Here is a 25,325-nt window from a genome sequence, read left to right on the forward strand (position 1 = left end):
AAAAGGTAAAATAGAGGTTTCTGTTTTAGCCTTTTTCAGTTATAATCTTCAGTGAAGTTTTGATTTTTCAAATTTTTCTTGTTTGATTACTTTGAGTATTTGACCTTTTGACCTGTTTTTCCTAAAATTCACACATGTGATAGAACTTACAGGACTGTGAACCACATTCTTTATAACATTATGACATTGCTCTTTAATATCATGATTCAAAATATTGTACATATTGTGATTTCATTATTTTACAAGTTCAAGTCAGGGAGGTTTTTGTTTCTTCTGGGCATTTTGGTCATGTACTGACATGTATAGTAAAATGAAGTAAATGCTCTTGAAATACCATTATGGCATGATGCAGTCAGGTTAAATGGTCAAGACTATCTTGAGGCCATGAAACACTAGAAGAAGATTGTGTGAAATGTGTGTATTTTTAACAGCTCACAGCACACAAGATATTTGCATTATTCACATTGAGGTGGCAAAAAAATAGAAACACATTTCAGAAGCGTTATGTCAAGCTCTTTGGGACAAAAAAATTACCATCAGAGCAGAGGAAAATTGGAAGCATCTTCCATCTGCTTCATGCTGCTCCCAAAAACTGGTCTCCCTGGTGGCTGAGGATTCCTTTAGCATATAGAAATGTTCAGATGGTATTTTGCCAGCTATGCTGGTTCATGATTACTCCATCTCCAGTCCTGTCACAGGCTTGTTGGACAGCTGAAGAAGGACTAGTCAGGGCTCTGTCACATTATAGTGCCATGATATCATGCTAGAAGACGTTAATCCAGCTTAACAGAAATTACCAACACTTCTTGATAATGTACTGAATTTTCATAGAATCATAGAGTCATAGAATCGTTATGGTTGGAAAAGACCTCTAGGGTCATCAAGTCCAACTGTCAACCCAACACTACCATGTCTCCTAAACCATGCCCTGAAGTGCCACATCTACATGTTTTTTGAACACCTCCAGGGATGATGACTCTGCCACCTCTCTGGGCAGCCTGTTCTAATGCCTGACCACTCTTTCAGTAAATAAATTTTTCCTAATATCCGATCTAAACCTCCCCTGACACAGCTTGAAGCCGGTTCCTCTTGTTCTATTGCCAGTAACTTCGGAGAAGAGACCAACACCCAGCACTACAACCTCCTTTCAGGTAGTTGTAGAGAGCGATAAGGTCTCCCCTCAGCCTCCTCTTCTCCAGACTAAACATCCCCAGTTCCCTCAGCTGCTCCTCATAAGACTTGCTCTCTAGACCCTTCACCAGCTTTGCTGCCCTTTGGACATGCTCCAGCAACTCCATGTCCTTCTTGTACTGAGGTGCCCTAAACTGAATACAGTTTTGCTAAACAATGGATGAGGTGGTCACAGCTGAGCCAGACTAGGCTGTAAGAGAGCTACCCACAGACAGAGGGGAGGGTCAGACGAAGAAGAGAGCACCAGGAAAGAAGTTTGGAACAGTCAGGCTTGCTGCTACTTCTGCCCATTGGGAAGTGATAGTGAGGGCTATTGCTAACACAAAAGGTTATGCCACACCACAGCAACTGGCATCTCTAAGTGCTAGTTCTTCATTTAGTGTCCCTTCAAAATGGCCTTGCAACCTCATGTAGCTCTGAAGCCGTCACCAATGGTAATGGCAGCAACAAAGGGGTGTAATATCACCTTGGTTTCCCTTCTTAATAGTGCTTAAACACACTTGCAGAAAGAGTGTATCTTTCTTCATGATATCTCTCCTTATGGTTCTAAAGTGATAAGGAATTTCCTTTGATTGAGTATAGCCTATTTAGCTGTGGTTTTAAATAGCTCTCATATACCCCCTTATTCTTTGAAAAAAATGTTAGGCCTCATTTCTCAGATTGAAATACTGAGATCAGACAGCTGAGAACTCTTGGATTTCAAACAGTGATGGAAAAAATCCAAAGATCTGGATATGCAGCAATATTTGTAACCTCAGGTTCAGTTGGTATAATTGTAACATAGCCTTTATATTAATTTCAGTTTGACTCCTGCAAAGGTTACTGATCTTAGTGCCAGCTAGTGTCATGATGGAAGCCTATGTGTCTGTAGCGTCATCTCCCAGAGATGTCAAAGATCCTTAAGTATGTTTAAATAGTAGGTGAACAGAAATGTAATTAATTGTGTGCTGAAGCATCCAATGTCTAGATTGCTTAAGATAGAATATGAAACTTTTTATTCCTTTAAAAAAAAAAATTGAATTCTAGCAATAAATTCATAACATTTACGTGACAGCATGAATGTTCCTAATCATAGCTTTTAAGACATTTGCCCTATTTAAAAAATATGTGCAGTGTAATGCCATTAAAATGTTAAATAAGCACTTGGTAAAGTTGTAGTAAATGAGGCAAGAAACATTGCTGTTAATTTTTATTTTTAAGAGTTATCTCAGATGCATCAATGCATACATATTTTCCATTGGTATAATTTAGGTTTTGATAAACTGGCACCATAAGAATAGTGCAGATATTGAGAAAATCACAGCTTCAGAAGACTGCAAGTTGAGAAGTGTACTATATGGTATGTCACATACCTGGAATTCTGGACAGAATAATACCATGCATCCCACGCAAACAGGTAGAAAGATGTGGAGGCCCCACTAAGCATTTAAAGTTGCACCTGGCCAAAAAAAAAAAAAAGAAAAAGAAAAATTTATCCTGAGGGTAAACATCATTCATTAATAAAAGGAAATATCATGAAACCAAGAACTTGCTACTAAACATACAAGCAGAATAGTTACTTAATTAAGAAATTATTTGCCAGCTATGTTTTAGGGTAGGAATTAGCAGTGAAAATGAAAGAATGACAATGTTTTGCTTATGCAAGGCACACAATCCCAACCATAGTTAACATGGTTTTTCTTGCTAGAATTAAATTTTTTTCTCAATAAGATTTAGGGGCTATGTGAGATTTATTATATCTATTGCAGCTGAACACCGTATTATTTGTATTCCCTACTGGGCAAAAAATCACCTTTTCGTTCCTTGCCTTCATCAAGATCTAAATATGTTAATGTAAGCACATAAAAATAAAAGTGGCTGAAGAGAAATAAGAATCAACTCTTTCCAACCTTGAAAGAAGATTCTTTCTTAGCTGTAACTGTAGCACAAATGGCTGTATCTGAGCTAGTTTCAGCTTAGGAAAGGATGAGCAGCCATACAATACATAGAGTTGCACTTCAGACATCCTAGTTCACCAGTTTAGCACTAATTACTGGCAAAGATGGAAAATAGAAAACATGGCTAGAACCATAGCAAATGGCTTCAGCATCCAGCTGCATTGTCCTACCAGTCCCTCCTGCCTATTTGGAGCCAAAGCTGCATCCTTTCCCCACAACCCCCTCAGCCTCCTTGGCTGTGACTCTCATAAGTGGGCTGAGCTGATGGACACTTAGGGTAGAAAGGAGGAGAGCAGTTAGCATTGGATCCCCATTGTGCGCATGCGGGTGGAAAATGACGGGTCCACCAAAAAAAACCAAAACCACCACAATATATTTCTGTGGAAAAGAGCTATTTGTTTAATATGTTCATTTGTAATGCAAAAGCTTTCTGAGGATATTTGAAGAATTGTGTGACAAGCTGCAGTCGCTGGTAAGAGATATCCTTCAGGATCCATACCCGCCTAGCTTAGGTTTCAAAGGCATCATACTATGTGTCAGTCCTTGTTCTTGGTTAGTCTTTGAAAGGATAGGTGTGACAAACAAGGCTGGAGAAACTCTACAGCTTTCAGACTGGCCTGCCTTTTTTGACCTCCTCGTGCTGGGCAATCTCATCAGCAACTGAAATTTCACTTGGCCCAGTCCATGGGACAGTAAATATCTTTCTACAACAGTGGCAACAGGAATCCCTCATTATAAGGAGATTCACTTAGGTCTGAAAGAGATCCTACAGACATGGACTGCTATGATGATGTTGAAAACATGATGCCCAGTACCAAAAGCTGCCTTGCCAAAGCATGACAGGTGTGCAGAAGTATGGGGGTGAAAGGTGTGTGGTAGTGATGGGAGAAGAGAGTGAACAAAACTGGGCTGGTGTGTAGGAAAGTGTGTCGGGGTGAGAAGAGTCGTCTTCCATACATGTGCAAGTACAGATGAGGATTTATGTGTGGAAATGGCTGTCGGGGCTAAACCTAGGATGCATGTGCATAGCCTGGGGAGGAGGAGAGGAGTGGGTGGGTGCCAAGAAGGGGGAGCCAGTATTGCCATTCTTCCCCTTTCTGCTTGCCTCTGCCTGCTGGCCCCTCCTGACACATGACACCGATTCTCACAGGAGCTTGCAGCCCCACTTCTCCCTCCTTTCCTCACAGATCATCCAGCAGAGAGAGGACAACGCAGCTGCCTGCAAGCCCAGGACAGCATCCTGCATCTCTGCAGAGCTTTTTGCTTAGGAATCTCAAGGTAAGGACCCCCTGCCCTCTCTGTGTCTGTGGGCACCAGAATTCCTGCCCTAAACTAGCAGGAACTGAGAAACCCTGCAAATATGGCTGTGTTAGGGACTTCTGTGAGATGCTTAGTCCTGGCAGGTTCATTCTTGCCACTGAGCTGCCTTTTTGCTACATGTTGTGCCTTCCTGGGGAGAGCTTGCAGGGACATGGCGATGAAACCCAAGTGGGGCAGGACTGACTTGCCCAGTCCCTGAGCACCCTGTGAGCTCCAGGTGTGTCTGTGAGCTCCAGTCCCTGCAGAAGGAAAAAGTCCTATCAATAAGTAGCTGTCGAGCCTGGGCTCAGTACTCTGGGCTCATGTCCCCAGGGTTGCACAGCAGATATGTTCATGCCTGGACAGCACCCTCAGGCCATGACTGTTCCTCTGTAGGACTGCCGAGGACAGGGGGACTGTGATAGCAAGATGAAGTACGCATGATTCTCAGTTCTTAAGTAAAGAGAACAGGGGAATACTCAGGTCTCCCTCTGTACCTCCTTGTCTCCATGCCAGCTCTGGGAAAAGCAGGTTTAAAAAAAACACCCCTGTGAATTACACTTGGGATTCGCACTGCATCCACATGGGTACAGACAAGGTTAAGGTTTCTGAGAAGTGCTGGTTGTACAAACACTACCAGGCAGTGAGAGAGAACTCAATATGTTTGTAAAATGTCTGTCTCCAGTTTGTCATGTGCTAGAACTACATGCACTATGCTTGAAAACCACTCCAGTATGTCTCTGTTTTGTTACTGATTACATATTTTGGAGAAGATATTACCAAAAGAAAATAAAATCAGCTTGATTTTGGGGACTATATTTTAAAACACAGCCTGCTACGCAACCTGTCAAAGCAATATTGAGTAATGTTTTATTGTCCTCGTACTGCTGTACATCTGTATTATTATTTGTGTTGTTTAGGAAACAGAAACCAAACAAATGATGTTCTTCAGATTCTGGTGGATTTTGTGGATACTTGAACACCATGAGTTTTTAGCAGAAAATCTCAGGGAAGAAAAAAGATATGGATTAAGAAGACCAAAACCTAAACACATTCTGTCAAATACTGTAGAAAAATATCCCAGTCCAAGTGATCAAGGTGAATATTGTCATTTTAAAACAGGTGTGGGTTTTTTCCCTGATTCATTTATTTGGATTCTGGACTACATGATTAACTTGTCCTCTAAGATGTTGCTTATAATCAGCTGGGCTTGCCTCAGTCTACATTTTCACGTGCCTTATTTTTGCACTTTTATCTTTTTACTCCCACCTTTTCCCTCCCTTTTTATGTATTTCAGAAAAGGAGATTGCTTCCAAGCTTTTTATGATATGGCTAATAGCCTGTTATTGCCACAACAAGAATAATAGCCAATATAACTGTATTTCTATAGAATTAATATAATTAGTAGTTCAGAAAATTAATACTCTGCAGATCCTGATTTTGGAAACTTTTATGTCACTGGATATGAGTGTCAGTACCAAAGACAAAATGTAGCTCTGTGAAATCACATTCCAGTGTCTTATCCAGTAAGACTCATTTTACTGCAGATGACTTCCACCTTCCCAGTCCTCATTCTGGTAGGCTATTCAGTGAAATACCAGCCAAGAGGATGGAATGAATGTGTAAAACCACTACAACATTCCTCATTTCATACTACCTGACATCACCTCACCTTCAGTTTCTTATTCCTTAGGGCATCTGTTCTAGAGCAAATTCCTCAGCCTTTATATGCTCTATCTTCATGAGGGTCTTACACTTGTGATCACAGATGTTCTAAGAAATTTTCATAATTGCACTCTCACTTTTGAAGCCTAAAATACATGTAAGGGTAAGTGTAGAACAAGATTTAGTAAGAACTCGCTCCACTTACCTACCTACCTATTTATTCTAGATGAAGACTGCATTCTGGAAATTGCTTTTTTACTGGACAGCTCCGAAAGTGCTAAGTACTATAATCATGAACAGCAGAAAAAATTTGTACTGGAGACAGTAGACAGAATGAAAAGTCTGCAGCTTAATTCTGGACGAACCCTTAGCTGGAGGATGGCCTTACTTCAATACAGCAGCACTGTTTTTATGGAGCAAACTTTCCATGACTGGAAAGGTCCTGAAGCATTCAAATCTCACGTTGCTCCCATCACCTACATAGGTCATGGCACCTACACAACTTACGCTATAACTAACCTCACACAACTCTACATGACTGAAGGGACTCTGGGTAGTGTGAAAGTAGCTGTGCTCTTCACTGATGGAGTGGATCATCCAAGAAACCCAGATATTTTTGCAGCTACAGCTGATGCTAAACACCAAGGAATTGTATTTTTCACAATGGGAATGACCAGAGTGGCTGAGGAGGCTAGCAATGCTGCCAAGCTCCGGCTCCTGGCCAGCATCCCAGCATCTAGGTTTGTTTTCAGCCTCCAGGAGAAAGAAGCTGTGGAGAAGTTTCTCAAAGAAATGGTATGTATGAGAAAGAATTTGAAATAGATACAGGAACATATGTAAAAAAATGGCCTTATTTCCAGTATTTTGAAACACACATGCTATTGAAGAAACCTGTACCTTTTACATGTTGAAGTAGCCCACTTATTAATAAGACCACTGTGCCAAAGTACAGATTTCCTTTCTCTTCACACCATTCAGATCTTGCCAGCCGAAATATTTGAAGTTGGAAACTGAATTAGACTTTAAAAGACCTGTCGTGAAGTTATTTTTATCTCTATTTTTCCTCCTAAGAAAGGTGTTTTAAACTTCCTTTCTTAAAAAAAACCAACCAATTTTTGACATCCTACTGCTTTCTTCTGTAGCAAGTAGGAATGTGGCATTGCTTTTTGTACCAAAAGGGATGCAGCTCTTGCAGAGGTGAAAATAAATTTGTAGACCTTAGTGGAGATATGTCAATTTAGATAAAATCTGAATTTGACCATAGACATCTTTAAATTTCCATGGAAAACTTACCACATAATCAAGAAGAAATGTGTAAATTGAGCTTGGCTGCCTTTTTTCTGCACATGAACTTAATTTATAAAAAACATTCCCTGCCAAGAGTGGAGAATAGAGCCATCTTCTAGCCTATAAATCTGGTGACACAAGCTGTGGATGAAGTCCTGATCTGAGCATGCACAGAGATATAAAATAGAAATATAAATAACAACCAGGAGACTTCTGCAGTGAAACTGACACTTAAGTGATCTCAAACAGGCCTAGAGCATGTACACAAGCTGACCTTCCAGTCTGTCTGCCCTTCACTTTGACAGCCTGCCACTCTGCATTGGTTTCCCTGCATATCACCCTTCCCATCTTCTCTGGTATTAGCATTGCTTTCTGCATCACAACAACCACCTGTCAAGTGAATAAACACACTTTATTTCACCTGCTCCAAACAGGCAGCCATCCTCAGGTGCCTTCTTTTGAGAACATGGCTGCTGGTTTAATTAATGGCTTTGGCATAATTATGTGCATACATGTGAATTTTAGAGATGTGTATTGCATTGCTGCTCATCAACACATTTTGTCCTCTCAGGAGACTACATCAGTTGTGAAATGTGGAAGGAATGCATTGTATGTGGGTGTTTCAGCTGTAGAGATCTTCTAAAAAGTAACAGAACTAATTCGGTGGTGATAACTTTATGTGATCGCTGTCAAAGTCAAATCTTCTCTAAGGTGTTCTTAATGTTCTCATTTAGTCTGTGCCTAACAGTATGCATAAAAGAGCTTCTGATTTTCTCAAGTGTAAAGTATGTATCATTCACTCCTACTAGAGAGCTGTTGGTATCTGGCACTTTGGAAACTGTAGTTTCTGGGTGCATTGTTCCTATATACCTAGATAACTATATTGGTTTAGTCTGTTTACCATTGTAATTTTAGCAAATTATAGCTGGACAAGGAGAGTCAGAGATTTGTGCAGTCAACAATCTATAATAGGAATTTAAATTATTTTTCAGAATAGAGAGATTGCTATAATGTTTCTCAGAAATTAAAGCTTAATTAATTCTAGTTAATATGTTAATTACATAATTTAATTAACTAGCTGCTGAAGCAATTTATTTTAACAGCCTTCAGTGTCTTTCCAGTAGAGCTGGGTTATGGCTTCAAGTTTCTGATGTTGTTTTGAATATCTGTCTTTACAGAAAGATCTGTCTGAAGAAGAGGTAAGTAATTTTTTTTCCTGTACAGAACAACTGCTTAATAGAAACACTTCCAATTATATGGAAACATAATTCAAGAAAACTGATAGCTCAGGAAGTTGGTTAAATATTGATTCTAATGGGATTGCCTTCAAGTAAAACATGCTTTCATATTTGCAGGACAGAGCTTTAGGTTAGCAAATTAATGTCATTTACTTTCCCTCCTTATTTTCAAAATTGAAAAAGAACAATGTGTCCAGGTTAGCAAGAATTTGCTGATATGTCTCGGCACATTATCCAACAGACTCAGTGGATAAGAAAACATGACACAGAGCTGAATGTGGTGCAGTTCTAGCCCTTAATGCTCTTCCTATGTAATAGAGTTTTAAAAAGGGAAGGAACTCAAACAAAGCTCCATTATTGCACTTTTCCAGTTTGTCCACACTGTGTCATCCTGACTGCGGGCATTGGTAGGTCCGGCTGCCATTTTGTGGGGAATAAAGTTAGCTTTCCTTTAAAGATGTTACTGCAACTTAAGGTACAGTTAGCTCAGGCAAAGACTGTTCTGATGTGTAGCTCAAGGAAACTGCTAAACATTATGAGTGTTTGCAAAACTTGAAGCATTTTCTTTTTCACTCATTTCCACTGGCATGTTGATTTTTCTCTGTCAAAATAAATCCTGAAGTAGTAAGACATTCAATGTTATCCTTGGAAAACATTATTGTTACTAATTGGGATATTCAGATAAGAATGATATTTAAACCCTTCACTTCTAGACATCTCCAAGCTGAGTGGAGGTTTAATAAATAACAAATGAAAAAATAAAAACAACATTCCTTACACCTCCTCCAAAAATACCCCTGTATCTGTAATAATTCTGTATTATATAATTGTTTTAAAGTTTCAAAAAGATCTTAAAAATCACGTACCTACATACTGTAATGATATCTGACTGGGATGCATGACGGTAGAGGTGACAGAAGAAAAAGAAAGATTATAAACTATTATAATGAATTGCATTAACTAGATAAAAGTATACTTCCATAACATCTTTTGTTTATACGTCAAGCTAAAGTATGATCTATCCTACATATAGTGGAGTAAAGTGGAAAAAGGATATAAAAAGTTTTCTTATCACATTGTCTTGGCTATCTCTACAGTGACTAGTAATCAAAAGAAATCCACAGTCATAGACACAGCATACCAATAATCCGACCTTGTGAAGAGCTCGGAGGTAAAGCCATTATCAAGGTTATTAAAATTTCAGGATTAGGAATGATACAGATTTTTGGATCATTCCTAAGGAGTGGTAAACTGACAGTGAAAAGATTTCTGTAAAACATGTAAATATAACTGGCTTTTGGTCATTACTGGTGTACTCAGACTAGCCATACAGTAACTTAAAGGCAATGTTTGTGTGTTTACTATCTCTTCTGTTAAAATGTGCTGATTTGAACTATTTTCATTCAAAGTGTCCCCAGGATGCCACATGTAACTGTGAGAAGGGGGAAAGAGGTCTTCCTGGCCCTGCTGTAAGTAGCTGTCATTTCTCAAAAACCTGATACACAGTATAAATTAAGATTCATTTAATTGTTGGAATTCTTTTTAGGAAATTATTTTAACCCAAGTCCTGAGCAACAAAAGTTCAAGGTTCACTACATACTCCTCCATAGTTACATTGCATGGAAGTGTCACACCAGTATGAAATGCACAGAGAGACCTGAGAATGCCATGAGATTCTCCCTCTGACAAAAGAACTGTGATGTGGTGAGGCTCTCCTTTTAGCCACAGCAGTTTAAAAGGCAGGAAGGAGCAACTTTCCTGGGTGGAACAATAATTCATCTGTTACAGTAAGACAACCAGGCCAGGTTGATCTAACTAGCCCCAAATCAAACACTAATATCTAAAAAGCTCTCTGAAAGCAAGAGAGAGAGTAAGAGGCTGAAGCATTAGGAACAATTGAGACAAGAGTCTTGTAAAGAGGATAAAATAGACTAGACTTCTTTCAGAATAGTCTTACAATTCAAATCCCTAAGCAAATCTAGGAGTTTGCTTCATACAAGGTTCGGTGATCTAAACTGCAGGGTTTATGTGTCAAAAAGAACTCTCGGAATTGAACAGTCTGACATTATATCCCTAACATTGAACTAAAGCATCACAGTACCTTATAGCCCTTGCTCAAGTTGTCACAGTTTGAACCAGGACCCTAGAGATCTGCCCATCTGCATCCTTTTGACCTGAACATCCTATACATACATAAATAGAAATACACACTGGTTTTATCCTGCACAGTACAGCACACTTTAATTGAAAATGTAGCCTCTTGTGTGCAAACAGTAGTTTTGTTTGGGTTATTATTCAATGTCTTTACTTTGAGAGTGCAAGTACCTCTTAAACAAAAGCATATACCTCAAAGAGTTCAAAAGAAAACAAAGCACCCACTTAGCCAGCTGGGTAGCTACGAAAACATATGATCACTTCTTTTCTTCAGATAAGACCTGAACAATTTTTGTTTACAACAAAGACAAAAGAGGAAAATGGCTGTCTGTTGAGTTGGTCCTGCTGCTCCCAGAAATTAAATTTCAAGGTTATGGTAAATGCAGAGATCTTTAAAAATAGATCTATAGGAAGCATATACCCTAAACATAAAAAAAAGTGTATATAGTGTAAAATAAAACTACTTGAATAACATATATTATAAGAATTTTATTGTGTTGTTTTCAGGGTAAAAAGGGTCGCACTGGAGATGATGGAGCTCCAGGCCTGAAAGGAACAAAGGTGATGTGATTTTTCAGATTTAGAAGAAAGATTTGGAACTTCATTAATATGCACAGATTATCCTAATATGCCCATATACTTTCCACCTGTGAATTTCTTAAATTTCATCTAGTGCCTTTTGGTGTAAAGACTGAGATTATTTACAAATTAACATAAAATCTTCAGAGTGTAAAAGAGGGAGCTGGTATGCTTCCTGTATTACACTGAGATATCTACTCAGACAATGAGGACAATACTGCCTTATCCTGATTTCACTGATCTTGATGTTGGATTATTCATAGGGGGAGCCAGGTATTAATGGAATCCCAGGACGAGATGGAGTAGAGGTAAAAAAAAGATTTTTCTCCCTTCTCCGATGAGCAGTGTTCCTTCAAGGCAAAGCGCCACCTTTTTTTCTTCTTTTCTTTTCTTTTTTTCAAATTAGAATAGCAAATTTTCGTTCTGGTTTACCACCTAATGATTCATTAATACCAGAAGAACTGAAAACATTATCATTGCTTAAAGAAAGGGAATCATTCCTTCTGATAAGAGTGATCTAGAAAATACTCTCTAATAATACACAGTCCCTCCTAAAAAGTGTGAAAATCTCTGATATAATAATCTAAGAACATTACTGAAATTAACGCTCTGCTTGCATCTTTATGGGTCAGTTTAACTTTTCATGTGGCAAATAAAGGATCCAGTCTGTAACAGCAATGAAAAAGTTGAATGAAGTACATATAGGAAGTAACTGTCGGACCAGCCTCCTAGTGCTTAACTGTGAATTCATTCACATATGAATCACTCTATATTTTCTTATTTTACAGTACAGCCTTTTTAACTAGTGACTATTTTCTTGCTTTCTTATTTTAGCATGTTTCTCACTAAGATGGAAATATGAACTCTAGTTGATCTTTTACACCATCAAAACCCTGGTCTGAAATGACACTTCCATATGATTTGTTCACACATACAACAGCGTCTATCATCACCAGTAGATGCAGTATGTAGAACCATATTGCCATGTTTATCAGAGATTTCTACCTAATTGTTCATTATAACCTGAAATGCTGTTTTTCTAGAGAGACTAGAATGTTAATAGTGCCAATACTCACATTCTTATATTTGGGTTATATACCCTCACAACCTGCTTTGCTTTTTTATTTTCCCAGGGGAAATCTGGATATAAAGGAGAGAAGGTACTTCTTTTAGTCAGAACTTCTGCTTACATATAGATATTTGATGTTATCGTTATTTATTATGTATAGTGCCATATTTCTTACAAATACTTGCTCATTACTATGAACAATAACATCATCTTACCAGCTGCTGCACAAGCTCTAATAGAAGATGTATCCCTTCCCCAGTGAAATTACAGCACAATTGCTATAATATGTCATGAATAGAATAACATTTAGGTTTTCAACTAAAGCACCCAAACAATAAGGATGATATGCTCAATATACCTCATAAATACTTATTGCTGTTCCTTTCCAGGGTGAAAGAGGTGAATGTGGAATCCCAGGGATAAAAGGAGACAGAGTAAGTAGCCACAAAGTTGTTATGCTTTCAAGAAACACAGTTAAAATACAGAAAAACTATAGTTCCCTGAATAACTACCATGGTGATAGATTTAAGGCAAGTATTAATTCTAATGCTGAGGGATATTAACAATTGACAGTTTTAAAAAATGATGTGAGCAAGGATACCATTTTTAGGAACTTTCTCAGCTCCTTCTGTATTTTCATGTGACTCCTCTTAAGGCCCAAGCCTAAGCCTGTTTATAACAATGGTAAAACTCTAGTGGACTTAACAGAGGCAGAAGGTCTGAAGTAGTAAGCAAAGGGAATGAGAGATGAAAATGAAGTCAAGGTTTCTAACACCAATCTTCAGGATTTGCCGTGTAGTTGCTGTGAATATTTTATATGAAACAGAGTTTAATCCTGTATTACTGGTCCTTGATAATTCTTACTCTGTATTCTGATTACCACAGTCCATTTTAAAAATATTTATTAAATACTTGCTGACTGCTGAGCTTCTCTCAATTTTATTTTTTATTTTAATGTAAAGATATCTAAGTATGGTACCTTAGTAAAAAGTTATCTAAAAGTGGTTTTGATTAAATCTAACTACACATAAATATATTCCTTTTTTTCACTTGCCTTCCAGGGTCCTGAAGGTCCAGTAGGCCCCAGAGGAACAAGAGGGCTACAGGTAAAAAAAAAAACAAAACACACACACAAAAAACCACAAAAACAAAAAAACCCCCACAAACTATAAATGCAACAGTACTTGGTCCCCTGGGATTCAAAGCTCTGAAATAATATCATACCACGACCAACATGGAATTTGAGCCACTGAGATTTTAGATGTCTTGAACTATCTTCTTAATTAGCAAAATTAACAAGAATTTGAAGGAGCAGTCTAGACAGATAAATCATCTGATTAATTCATTCAGTTTCAAAGACCACAGCAAATAGATTTCCATATAAAAAAAAAAATCACTCTTTTCCCATTCAGTGTCTTAACTATTTCGTTATCTCACAGAAGTACATGGAAATGGAAATGGAAACACTTTAATCTCTTTTCAACCCATAACTCTTGGACTGAAGGCCAAGAAGCTTAGCCCATCATAGATGTTTCAGTAAATCTTGACTATAGATTACCTTTAATTGTATTCAAATAGAGAGCCAAATTATTTTCCCGGATTACCAGACCCAGCTCCAACTCAGCTGAGTAGCTGAATCTATATACACATCAGAAAGCAAAGCTTCAGTTCTGAAATGTTTATGACCCATATCTTCATGCAGACTGCAGCAAATTAGATTGCTTTCCAGCTGCCATTGTTATGAAAGCTTGAAAAGTCACATTAAAACCATTCCTGTTTTAACAGGGTCCACAAGGACAATCTGGAGATCAAGGGCCTGAAGGCCTGCAAGGATCAAAGGCAAGAACTGCATTATTTCTTCTCTTTCTTTATGTTAAAAGGTATTGATACAGCCTCACAACAATAATGCTTTTATCCTCATACCCCATACCCTTCTTGTAGGGGATGCAGTTTAATGTGACATTGCTAGCAAGTAATATACCCTTTGTATTCTACAAGGTTCCTAAGAAAGGTCTTCATTTGCTCTTTGTATTGGATTCAGGTCCAAATCGCACTCTAATCATTTCTCAGAAACAGTTAAAATACGGTAGCATCACAGAATATTACTTAGCAGCAGTGTAGCATTGCATTTCTTCAATTTTCAATTTAAAACTATTTTTTCCCTAAGTGCCAAGCAGGAATTCTGTTTGGGATCTCAAACAAACTCTTCTCTTGAAACTGTACATTCTCAACAGGAATTCTGTAGCTCAGAATTAGTAGTCCCACTGTTTACTGGAGCTCAGCAGAAGATATCTGAAAGTCATGAGGATGAGTGCAATTCAGGACATAGTCTTGCAATGGGCCTTCTGAAGCTGGGCCACAGAAATCACCCAGTGCTTCACTGCAAGACGCAGTCTTGCATAACTCTGTAAACATAAAATATTTTTTGTTTGCTTGTTTAAAAAATGTATGATTTATATTTATAAAATCCTTAAGTTTTGCTGAGTTTACTTCTCACTTAACTCTCTTGTAAATTCCAGATATACCAATGGAGATTACTTCATTCTGTGGTTCTGTGATGACTTCATATCTTTATCAGAGTAGTTTAATGGAAGATGCAAATATCACTGGGTATTATGGACAATTATGGGAACTATTTTAACTTCATTAAGAGACCACTTTGCTTCTCAGAAAAACTTCAAACAGTAATTCAGCTAAGGCTAATCGGCTCTTCAGCTACTGAAAGTAATACTGTTGTGGAGAAAAACTTGAAAATAAATTTGTAAAGGACACTTTCTCTTTTGACATCTCCTTTGGACCATATCTAGAGCACCTGCTGGCCAACAGTGAGGCACAGAGTAGTCAGGTGACAAAACTCATATCCCACATGAAATGTAACATTTTTCCTTTTGTTTAATCTGGTATCACTTTGTACAGGAAATATCTATGCTCTTAATAAAGGGAATTTTGAAGCATTGAAAGGGTGAACAGATGAACTACTGTGTAAGAAAATTCCAATGGGCTGAAATTCAGGATATACAAAAAATGAACTTACAAACTGTGTTAAACTGATTTCCTTAGTCACCAATTTATAAGCAGAATTGCTTCTTTTTCGTTCTTTGAAAAGGGTGAAAGAGGTCTCCCTGGGCCACCTGGCTTGCCTGGAGAGACTGGAGTAGGACTGCCAGGCCCAAAGGTACAAGCATCTCTCATCTTCTATATTACATGTGTTGTAGGATAAGAATGAAGACTGAGACAGCTGAGATAATATACTTGCTGGTACATGAGAAACTTCAAGCCCCCAGATGCTGTTTTTATGGTACTGGAAAGGTATTTTGTATGTTGATCAAAAGTGTTTAGGAAAAAAAAAAGTACTTTTAAAGTATGTACTTTAAAGGACTTTTTTACAGTAGTTCTTTTGCTTGACATAACTCAGTCCAAGCAGTGTATGGCTGAGTAAAAATGTATACATATCTTTAAAAATTATCCTGTGAAAAACAGGCTTGTTGGTTTGGATGACTGGCACAAAGAAGGCAGAAATACTATGATAGAAATACTGACTTTTTGGAAAAGGACAACAAGTGATACATAATGTACTAGGAATATGACAGGAATAATTAACTGTTTAGATTCAACATTGTCTTTCCTCAAATGCAGAATTGAGGCTGTCCCCTAATGTTGTGAAACTGCACCAATTCAATGTCTGTCAAGCCACTGTGTTACTCTGTGTTACTCTGAGGACACTCAGTTTTTCTCTGCCATTCCTGTATTCTCCGATGTCATGTATTTCAAGTACAGACTGTCTGATGAATTGTTACATGCTGCACACATACAAATACCTACATCAGGCTTTTTCAAAATACATCTTTGTTTGAAGGGTGACACTGGATTGACAGGAAGACCGGGCCCTGTTGGCCCGCCCGGAGTTGGTGAGCCAGGACTTACGGTATGTTTGGTTTTTTTATTTGGTGATAGGGAAGCAGGAGAGAAATGAAAAAGTCTCAGTGCTTCCCTGTAAAAAAGGATATATGTGCGTTAAATGATACCATCTCTTTTCTTTTTTCCACTAGTTCTCACTCTCATACATACTATGTTGTCTGACTTCATTTCCCTCAATAAACTGGAACTGTTTCCAATTCCTTAGCTTTTCTAATTATCTTTGTCTCCAAAACAGCTATGAAAAAGTAAGACCTTATGCAAAGCCACATAAATATTTAAATAATCTGTCTCTGATAGATTCAAATCCACATGTGGTAACTTCAAAGTTGACTGCTTTTCAGTATCATTAGTACGTAAACATCAGCATGGCTTTGAGGGAGAGATTCCATTTCAGCTACTGTAACATTAGAAGCAGTCATACGTACACAACCTCCATAAAGACATTCAGATTTCATAAGTGGCCCCAGGTAAAAATTTCACCAGTATTAACTTTACTGGAGATAACAGAGGGAGAAATTATAAAAAAAAAAAAAAATTGACTTTCAAAATTTATAGTAGGTTTGGCTCTGAAGTCTATTCCTTCTTTTCCTTCCTTTCCTCCTCCTGGTAGTTGTGAACTCAATCTCTTTTTGTTAATTCAGAAAATCAGTACACCAATTTTATGGTCACTTTTTCCAAGTGCCAGGCAGCACCTTTTACTGATCTATTTACAATACAGCAGACTCAAATTCATTTCCCATCACCTGGATGAAAGACCCCAAGGGAAATTTTGTGCAGTTTTTTCACAAGTAGCTTTTCCCCATTGACAAGGAAAGATCTGTAATAATAATTGCAAAACAGTTGCTCCCATAAAAACTGACTGATCTCAAACCTGCTTGAAAATACATTACTGAAGAGGAGTGAGTTCTTGTTGAAAGGCCCAAAGAAAAGAGCATTACTAATAAGGCCAATGGTGAAGGTCAAAGTGGGGCAATAATTCTTCCTGAGTCTCTTCAATAACAACATAGAGAAAAGACTCACTTTGTGGGGGAAGAGGTGCCTATGATGTGTATCTTTGTTAGCCACAACAGCTGTACTGGTAAAATAAGAGAATCTCATTTAAAAATATACACTAAAGGTGTTTTTTAAATTTACTTTAAAGTATATTTGCTCCAGAAGTTTTCTTTTTATGGCTGAATGCAGTGTAATTATCTTTACATAAGAACTAGGCATAATTCTAAAGCTCTGCGCAGAAGAAGCAGAAGCATATTTAGGCTATGCAGAGCCAAATCTACCAGCAATCTGTGATGTGTGTGTAATCTCAAGGAATAAATCAGAGGAAAAAAAACAGTTGTGGGAAAACACTGTGAAGCAGACTCAATATGCACAGCTTTTGGACTTGCATTTAGTGAAAGGTTTTAGTTGGCTTGCCCCTTGTGCTCCTAGCAGCTCTGCTTTCAAAAAGAGAAGGGCATGCCATTATTCTCTTCACCAATTACAGTTAAATCTTTCTACAGCTACATCTTCAGTACTACTCTGCATGGTCTTTAATCTGGTTCTCCCTGTCTCTCATGATTATACTGATACATTAATAAGGATTAGTAACAATTTCTAAACCAAAATGAAGTTTAGGGAGTGAAGATTTCAAAAGTATAAGGAGTAGGAATTTCAGCTACATAACCTGTGATTCATAAGTAACCAGAAAAATAAAACTGTCTGCCTTGTTATTGCTGCAGGCCAGAATGCTCATCATTTATTCACTGTGAATATCATATTACTGTATTATTTTTAACAGGTTATAACTACACAGACATTTAAAGACATGCTTAAAACCGACAATGACATAGAACATGCTGTGGTTGATTTGAGTGATTAATACATATTCTAGGTCATGTAAAACTTATGTTAACAGGGGCCTCAAGGACCACAAGGTGTTCAAGGAGAAAGAGGTTCACCGGGAGAAGGGCTTCCAGGAGCAAAGGTACAACAGTCAAAGGGTTTCAAGACCAGAGCAGCACCATTAAATAAGTGCATGCCAAAACAAGTCCATAGCAGTCACGGGAGTCTGAGAAAGTAGCTTGTAAATTAATATTAAAAATTGGCTTCAATTATCCTGATATATTTTCATAGAATTCAGTTGGTCCAAACATGACTTCTAGGCACAGCTAGCCTTTGGGGCCTGTAAAGCTGATATTTAATTCACCTGACACTTGATTTGTGGGATCTAAGCCTGGAACAAATTCCAGCTATAATTTTAAAACAGCCTTAAGTATCTGACTTTAAATAAAATATTATAAAAGTGATTCACAGATGAAAAATTTAGCTTTTTGTTGCTTTTTTCTAAATGCTTATATAGAGAGATCTTTGCTGTCATCAAAGACAGGCTTCTAAGCTTCTTAAATACCTCAGCCACTGGCTTATGCATTTTAGCAGAAGTCTGAATTCAGTTTGTGTGAAAAGAAAGCTGCTGTTACTAATTTGCTGATCCAGTGGAAGTAATTACAGTAGTAGTTGCACCTGCATGGATGGACTCACTAGACCCACTGCTAGCTCCTTTTGCTGCCTGCTGAAAACCACCTCCCAGGCTGAGTTGTCGCTTTGACCATTGATTACAATAACAAAGTGACACAGATTGTACATGAGCTAAATAAATAACTAAATGCACCAAGGCAATTTTGGTTGGGAAAACAATAAAAAATTGTTTCACAGATGCAGGCCCCAACTCTACCTTTGCTAAAAACCTTAGGGTATTTGCTTAGCACTATACTGTAGTCAGCTAGGTTTAAATTTGACTGCTGCTAGGAACATAATATCTTCAAACATGCAGTATATATTTTATGATTAATTATATAAATTATCTAACCTCATTGTTAATTGCTGGTATTTGCTTAGCAGATCTCATGCATGAAAACAAAAAAATGATTTGAAGAAAATTCATTTAGAAATTACTCCACTGCCAATGAAATACCAATTAATGTGGGAAGAAACACTACAGCTAATAAGTAAAGCACTGCAACAGTGCACAGTGGGAACAAATACAGAAGAATGCATAATCTAACCAAAATTATTGAGCAATTGAGATAGGCAGAATCAAATAATCAAAGTGGAATTCTCACAGCATTATTGGAACTCTTGATTCTATTAAAAAATGTACTACTTTTTACTGCCAAGTCTGACCTGGAGCCAAGCATGTATCAACACTGAGTCTATATGTATCTCTAATCCTATTTATGGCTGCCAAGTATGTCAGTTCTCTGGTTTTAAATACATTTTAAAAAGGTGATTTGTTAATCTAAAGCAAATTTTACAGCTGCTTTCTTCAGAACATTTTTACTACAAGCTCACAGTTCAGTAAAAAGGAAAATGAAGGCAGGTGTTCATCAGGAGTAAAGAATGTTGTTTTAAACAGAAATCTCTATAATGTATTTCAGCCAAAGTTAAAATGATGGAATTGGTTACTAGGGAGAGAAAAGACCTGTCTGGGCCATCACTTGGGTGATTGTCTTGGGTGATTCTGTGACAATTTACACAAACTAAGGATCTGTCTCTACATGTTTTATAAACAGAATTACAAGAAATCACATTATTTATGTCCTTATTAGTAACCTGCATTTTCCCCAAGACCACTGTTTTGTAAATAAACATTTAGAAAGGCAATGACATTTACAAATAGACTTCTACAACAGTACAGTTTGGCCTGGTCTTTACTCTGGCAAAATTCGCAGTGACAGCCAGATCCTCATTTGCCACACTTAATGACATTAACCCATTGGACAAATAAGCAGAATTCAGCTTTCAGTTAGTCTCATTACTCAGCCCTGCTGACATTTAAATCAGTTGTGGTTTTGCCATTGATTTGAACAGGACAGGACCTTAAGCAATTGAGTTGGGCAGAAAAATAAGAACAAGCTTGTTCAGTTCTTTCATCAGCAATTTCAAACTGCAGAGCAAGCTCATTTGAAAAGATGACCTCTTTGGTATCCTGGAAAACAGATCCAGGAGTTGCTTTCTGCTTCTTCTCATTTTGTTTTTCATGATGACAGAGCAAAGAGTGTCTCTAGTTACTTCAGAGAGAACAGCTGTGTGCTTCTACAGTTAACAACATATTCTTTTTTCATATAGGGAGACCGTGGTTTTGATGGACCAAAAGGCCCTCGTGGACTTCCAGGCACCAGCATAAAAGGTGAAAAGGTGAGCAGTAAATACGTGAGGGGATTAACAAAGTGCCAATAAATCTACATAAGATAGGGAATACAGGGTTGATATTCACTACAAAAGGTGTAATGAGGCAAGGAATCCACAATAGGCCCTGGTTGATAAGGTATTTTGTAGAGACATTTATGCCTAATAAATTCTCCCAACCTATTTTAACATCTCTTCATAGTAAAATAGGAAATGTTACAAAAAGCATCTGATTCTGTGGGAAAGTTAAGGTTTAGAAAGGGAAAAAGAGTCTAGCTGTTGTTTGCAACTGAACCAGCAGGGAATAAACGCATATATGAAAGATAAAAAGTCAGATCCCCAGCTTCACTGACTTCAAGAGAGGTTAAGGCAACATGTACTAGCATGGGAGCTGTCCCAGATTATTTCTGTATCTTTACACAGCTAAGAAATTGTACTTTGTTTGCCAGGGTGAGTTTGGTCCTCCTGGTTTACCTGGGCCAATTGGATTACCTGGAATTGGAATTCAAGGAGATAAGGTGCAGTTGTCACTTCCCCCTCACACCACATTTAAATGTGTAGTAACAGAGAATATTTTTAATAATTACTTCACTAATATTTTCAGGGAGCGGAGGGCCCAAAAGGACCACCTGGCTCTAGAGGGCTACCGGGACAGGGACTACCTGGACCAAAGGTTAGGGAATTTTCTGAAGTAAAAGCTACTGTGCTGTTTTTACTGTTATGTTTCCTGATTAAGACATGGTCTTTCTCTATCCTTATGCTTTTTAAAGTGCTGAACACCAATCTAAGGATTGACATAAGTGCAGAAAATTATTTTCTTTATTAATATCATTAAACTCTACAGCAGATCCTACTCCACTGAAAAGCCTTGATAAACCAATGCCATAGCTATCTATTTAGGTTTTGGCTTGGCTCACCACAGAACCTTTGAGGTACTACATACCAGAGAGTGAACTGCACTTCGTCTGATACATTTCCACAGAAAGGCTTGTCTGCCTTGAACTTGCAGTTTCATCATATCAGGTGCAGGTGCAGTGAATCAATTCCAAAAAGTGGTTGCACTTAACACAGGAGAACACCAAAATTTCAGTATCATCTTTTATCCTCATTGTACTGTTTCCATTCCAGAAAAACACATACATACCTTACAGATTGGCTGCCTTCCTTGTTACTTCTGCTGCCTGTTGTCTCACCTGACTTTGTGTATTTACTGTATCTAGCAGTTAAGAATGGTCCAAGATATAGTGAAGATTACCATTGCTGAAGGAAAACTCAGAATAATATAGCCTTGACTGAGTCACAAAATACAGAACTGTTAATGAAAGACATCACCCTTGAAGTGTTTGGAATGGAGATTTAAAGGGATTTTCTGAAAGAGGTTACAGATAAAGTTCTGAATGACTGAAGGCTATTGAAGCATAGCATAAAGGAACTAGAGGTGTAACTGGGTCAAGGGTCCACGCCAGGTAAAGTGTTTTGCAGCGTCAGAGATCACCTCTTACATGTTAAGTGATTGTGCAGGGATATGCTTTACCACTGGTAAAAGAAAGAGAACGGTGAATTGTCTCCAGATGTCAGAAATGCTCCTGAAATCAGCTGCTTTGGTGGGAAACATTCACAGGGACATACAATTATAGATTTACAGCATTAATCATTTCCACCAACAACTTTTTGGTGACAGCTCAAAACATGCTGCAGTTTCCCAATCTTTGTGACCAAGGGTTTAACACATCATACTAAAGACAATATCACACTAATCTTCCTTTAAATACAAACAACCAAGAATATGCTTTTATATTTTTTTATGATAACGCTGTTAAAAATTAATTCTACTTAAGGGTGATCAAGGCTTGCCAGGAGAGACTGGAGTGCCAGGAGAAAGAGGTATTGGAGAACCTGGTTCTAAGGTAACATTGTTAATAGAGGAATTTATTCGTTTGTTTGTTTGTATTCAAAATTTGTGTTTCCTGAGTATCCCTTCTGTAGGCACCTAAAATAGGTTTAGAAATAAAATTTAGGTTCTTGGCCTTTAAAATTTTTAACACAGACTTTCAATATCCTCCAGAAATGCGAACATTTTAAATGCACCATTTCTGTACAAAAATAGTAAGATTTATTGTGACTGAAAATTTCTGCATGCCTGGTCCATGCTCAGGTCAGTGTTGTATACAGCTCACCTGCAGCTCTGTCCAGAAAACCAATCAGAATATTAAACAGTTCTCAGAAATCACAGCCCCCAGTGTCAGCTAAGTTATAGCCAGAGCTGGTGAAAAAAAAAGCACTGAACAGTGGTTATTGTCCTGCTCCTTCCCTTTTCACACAGGTTAGGATGTAAACAGAGCAGCAGCTACGTCCTCACACCTTCTTATGGGAAACAAGCTGTGCTACTAGACAGAAAGCACACTTGCTTAGAGGAGAGGAAGCCATAACCTCTCTGAGCTCAAGTGACCAAGATATTAACCAGTCCCTATGCCATTTACAGCCAGATTAACATAAAACATGGGAATGGATGAAAAAGTACTTTTGTGATAGTGGAAAGGCAGCGGGCAGTCCTGGTTTTGCTCTTGTTTGTTAGGGATTTGGGACAGGGTTTGGAAAGGAAATAATTATTCAATTTCTTTCTTTAATTTCATAAACTATGGTAATACTGAGTGAACTCATTTGACCCCAAATGATCCCATTTCATCTAAAACCAGGTCAGGCTCTTGAACCTTACATAAATAAGCTTGATAACAATTCCACTGCTATTAATAGATTTGCACCGCTATTCTCCAGCAAGTTGTCAATCATCATGTCACAGTCAGCTCTATCTGATATTTACTTCAAATGCTGCCACGTAATGACACGAAGGCATTTTTTAATAAGAATGAGCTGGAACATTAATAGCTAATAATATTAATTGCATAGATAAAATGCACAGATGGTAGGATATTTTCAGATACATGACAGTTGTCTTTATAAAAAAACAGAAAGATTTGGGTTCATATGCATAAATGTTTGCTATGAATATATATACAGTTTAGTAAATTTTTAAAATAGATTTACTTGATTCAGAGAAAGAGTAGTACCAAGTCTGCATTTAATAGAAGGACTTACTTTTTATTGATGTCAGGGTGAGCCAGGCCCTTCAGGACTGGCAGGTCTGCCTGGTCTTCCAGGAGAAGATGGAGCCCCTGGACAAAAGGTTGGTTCATCTCTGTCTGCACTCTACCTGCTTCCCTCCCAGCACTCCTACTGTTCTCCCTGTGCTGATACCCAAGCCTAGAAGAGTGTTCATGGACAAGGGGAAAAGCACATTTTTCAGTGAAAAAAACCTCTCTTTCAAGCATAGTTTTTTAGGGAAAACTCTTCTTTTTCTTTTTTTTGGGGGGTAGGGAATTGTCTAATCTTGTTTACAGGTGTTGGCTTTTTTTAATCCACCAAATGCCCTGCAACTCAGAAGGGAAACCTCTAAAATGGCTACAGGCAACCTTTTGTAGCCTTCCAATCATACTGTTTTCCTAGAATCAGAAACCCCATATATTTAAAGATTATATACTCAGAGTATTCAGCCATCACTAAGGAAACATGCTGCTTCATGCATTCCACCCAGAGTTTTACAATGGTTGCTTCTGAATATGGGAAGAAAATCCTGGGCCCACTGACATCAGTGGGAGTTTTGCCATTGAATCCTGAGACTTCTATAATTTTCATGAGCTTATTCAAGTGAATATAGAGTTGATCTTGCACCATGTCTACACAGTACTCTGAAATGCTGCTTTGATTTTTCTGTTCCAGGGTGAACCAGGGTTACCTGGTCTTAGAGGTCCTGAAGGTGCTCCAGGAATTGGAATACAGGGGGAAAAGGTGATAATTTCTTACTAAAGGTGACATTCAAAATTTAATGTTCCATGAATAGGTTTGTCAAAGCCTTCTCTTTTTTGGTCTATCATAAGTAATGAAAAAATATACCTCAAGGAATAGGTTAATGAGTGCTTCCAGAAGTGGTTAACTGCAGAGTTTACTTCAGTCTCAGCCTAAAACAATGACATTTATATATTGAAGTTAATAAAAGACCACCCAGGACATCTTTTTCAAAAAATCTTTTTGGAAATGAGAGCACAACAGTTTAGTGGCTCACAGTTTCCAGCACATGTGGTAGTATCTAGTCCAAGAAGTTCACAAAGAGCTAACTGGGAATACTACTTCTCTTAGTAGGAATAACTGGGTCGATCTTTAAGGCTATGGCTCTTGTACTGATCTTCTGTACTGATTTACAGATGGAGACATAATTCTGGTTTCTCATAGCAGCACCTGTATCCTGTGAAATAAAGACACTGGAAATTGCTGGAATAGTTGGACAAGACATTGGACAAGACATACAGAGATTAAATGTCACACAGAAGAGAAATAAAGATATTAAGTATCAGGACTGAAAGAAGCTGGAAGAGCTAAAAAACAGTTTAGGGAGGAAAATCAAGGCACCCACCTGTTTTTGGACTACTTTGGTAGGGAATACAGCAGATGACATAATGCAGTAATAAAACTGATTACTGTATTGGAACTTTTTCAGAACGATTCTGGACTCATAGCTGTTCCATTTTTGTCATAATTATTACAGCCTAATAATATGCTTAAATAGTAGTTATCCCTTTACAAACTTTACACTATCTATTCTTAGCTTTTTCTGCCTGGAAGTATAAGCTGATTAATCAGAGAGGGCATCATGGCCAATTGATTAGCCATATTTCCCTTTGAATAAAAAACCAAAAGAACCTTTGAGTGAATTGTTTTCCTGGTTTGATTATTTCTCTTAGACATTATCTTCGTATAATTACTTAGTCTGAT

At 37.8% G+C, this 25,325-nt stretch overlaps 1 protein-coding gene across 1 annotated transcript in view; it reads left to right on the top strand.

The window, feature by feature from the left end:
* Positions 1 to 4,322: 4,322 nt before the first annotated feature.
* The window catches only part of LOC104044612 (collagen alpha-1(XXVIII) chain-like), a 37,621-nt gene continuing 16,618 nt past the window's right edge, over positions 4,323 to 25,325 (top strand). The window contains exons 1-20 of the mRNA XM_064453316.1: positions 4,323 to 4,406; positions 5,348 to 5,525; positions 6,319 to 6,887; positions 8,558 to 8,578; positions 10,027 to 10,086; positions 11,279 to 11,332; positions 11,614 to 11,658; positions 12,484 to 12,510; positions 12,809 to 12,853; positions 13,481 to 13,525; positions 14,205 to 14,258; positions 15,526 to 15,594; positions 16,276 to 16,344; positions 18,229 to 18,297; positions 20,439 to 20,507; positions 20,948 to 21,016; positions 21,103 to 21,171; positions 22,337 to 22,405; positions 23,611 to 23,682; positions 24,276 to 24,344. Coding sequence (XP_064309386.1) covers positions 5,366 to 5,525; positions 6,319 to 6,887; positions 8,558 to 8,578; positions 10,027 to 10,086; positions 11,279 to 11,332; positions 11,614 to 11,658; positions 12,484 to 12,510; positions 12,809 to 12,853; positions 13,481 to 13,525; positions 14,205 to 14,258; positions 15,526 to 15,594; positions 16,276 to 16,344; positions 18,229 to 18,297; positions 20,439 to 20,507; positions 20,948 to 21,016; positions 21,103 to 21,171; positions 22,337 to 22,405; positions 23,611 to 23,682; positions 24,276 to 24,344 — 1,704 coding nt within the window. The 5' untranslated portion in view covers positions 4,323 to 4,406; positions 5,348 to 5,365. The remainder of the gene's footprint in view (positions 4,407 to 5,347; positions 5,526 to 6,318; positions 6,888 to 8,557; positions 8,579 to 10,026; positions 10,087 to 11,278; positions 11,333 to 11,613; positions 11,659 to 12,483; positions 12,511 to 12,808; positions 12,854 to 13,480; positions 13,526 to 14,204; positions 14,259 to 15,525; positions 15,595 to 16,275; positions 16,345 to 18,228; positions 18,298 to 20,438; positions 20,508 to 20,947; positions 21,017 to 21,102; positions 21,172 to 22,336; positions 22,406 to 23,610; positions 23,683 to 24,275; positions 24,345 to 25,325) is intronic.

Source organism: Phalacrocorax carbo, chromosome 5 (genome assembly GCF_963921805.1).
Source record: "Phalacrocorax carbo chromosome 5, bPhaCar2.1, whole genome shotgun sequence".
In the NCBI taxonomy this organism is placed as follows: domain Eukaryota; kingdom Metazoa; phylum Chordata; class Aves; order Suliformes; family Phalacrocoracidae; genus Phalacrocorax; species Phalacrocorax carbo.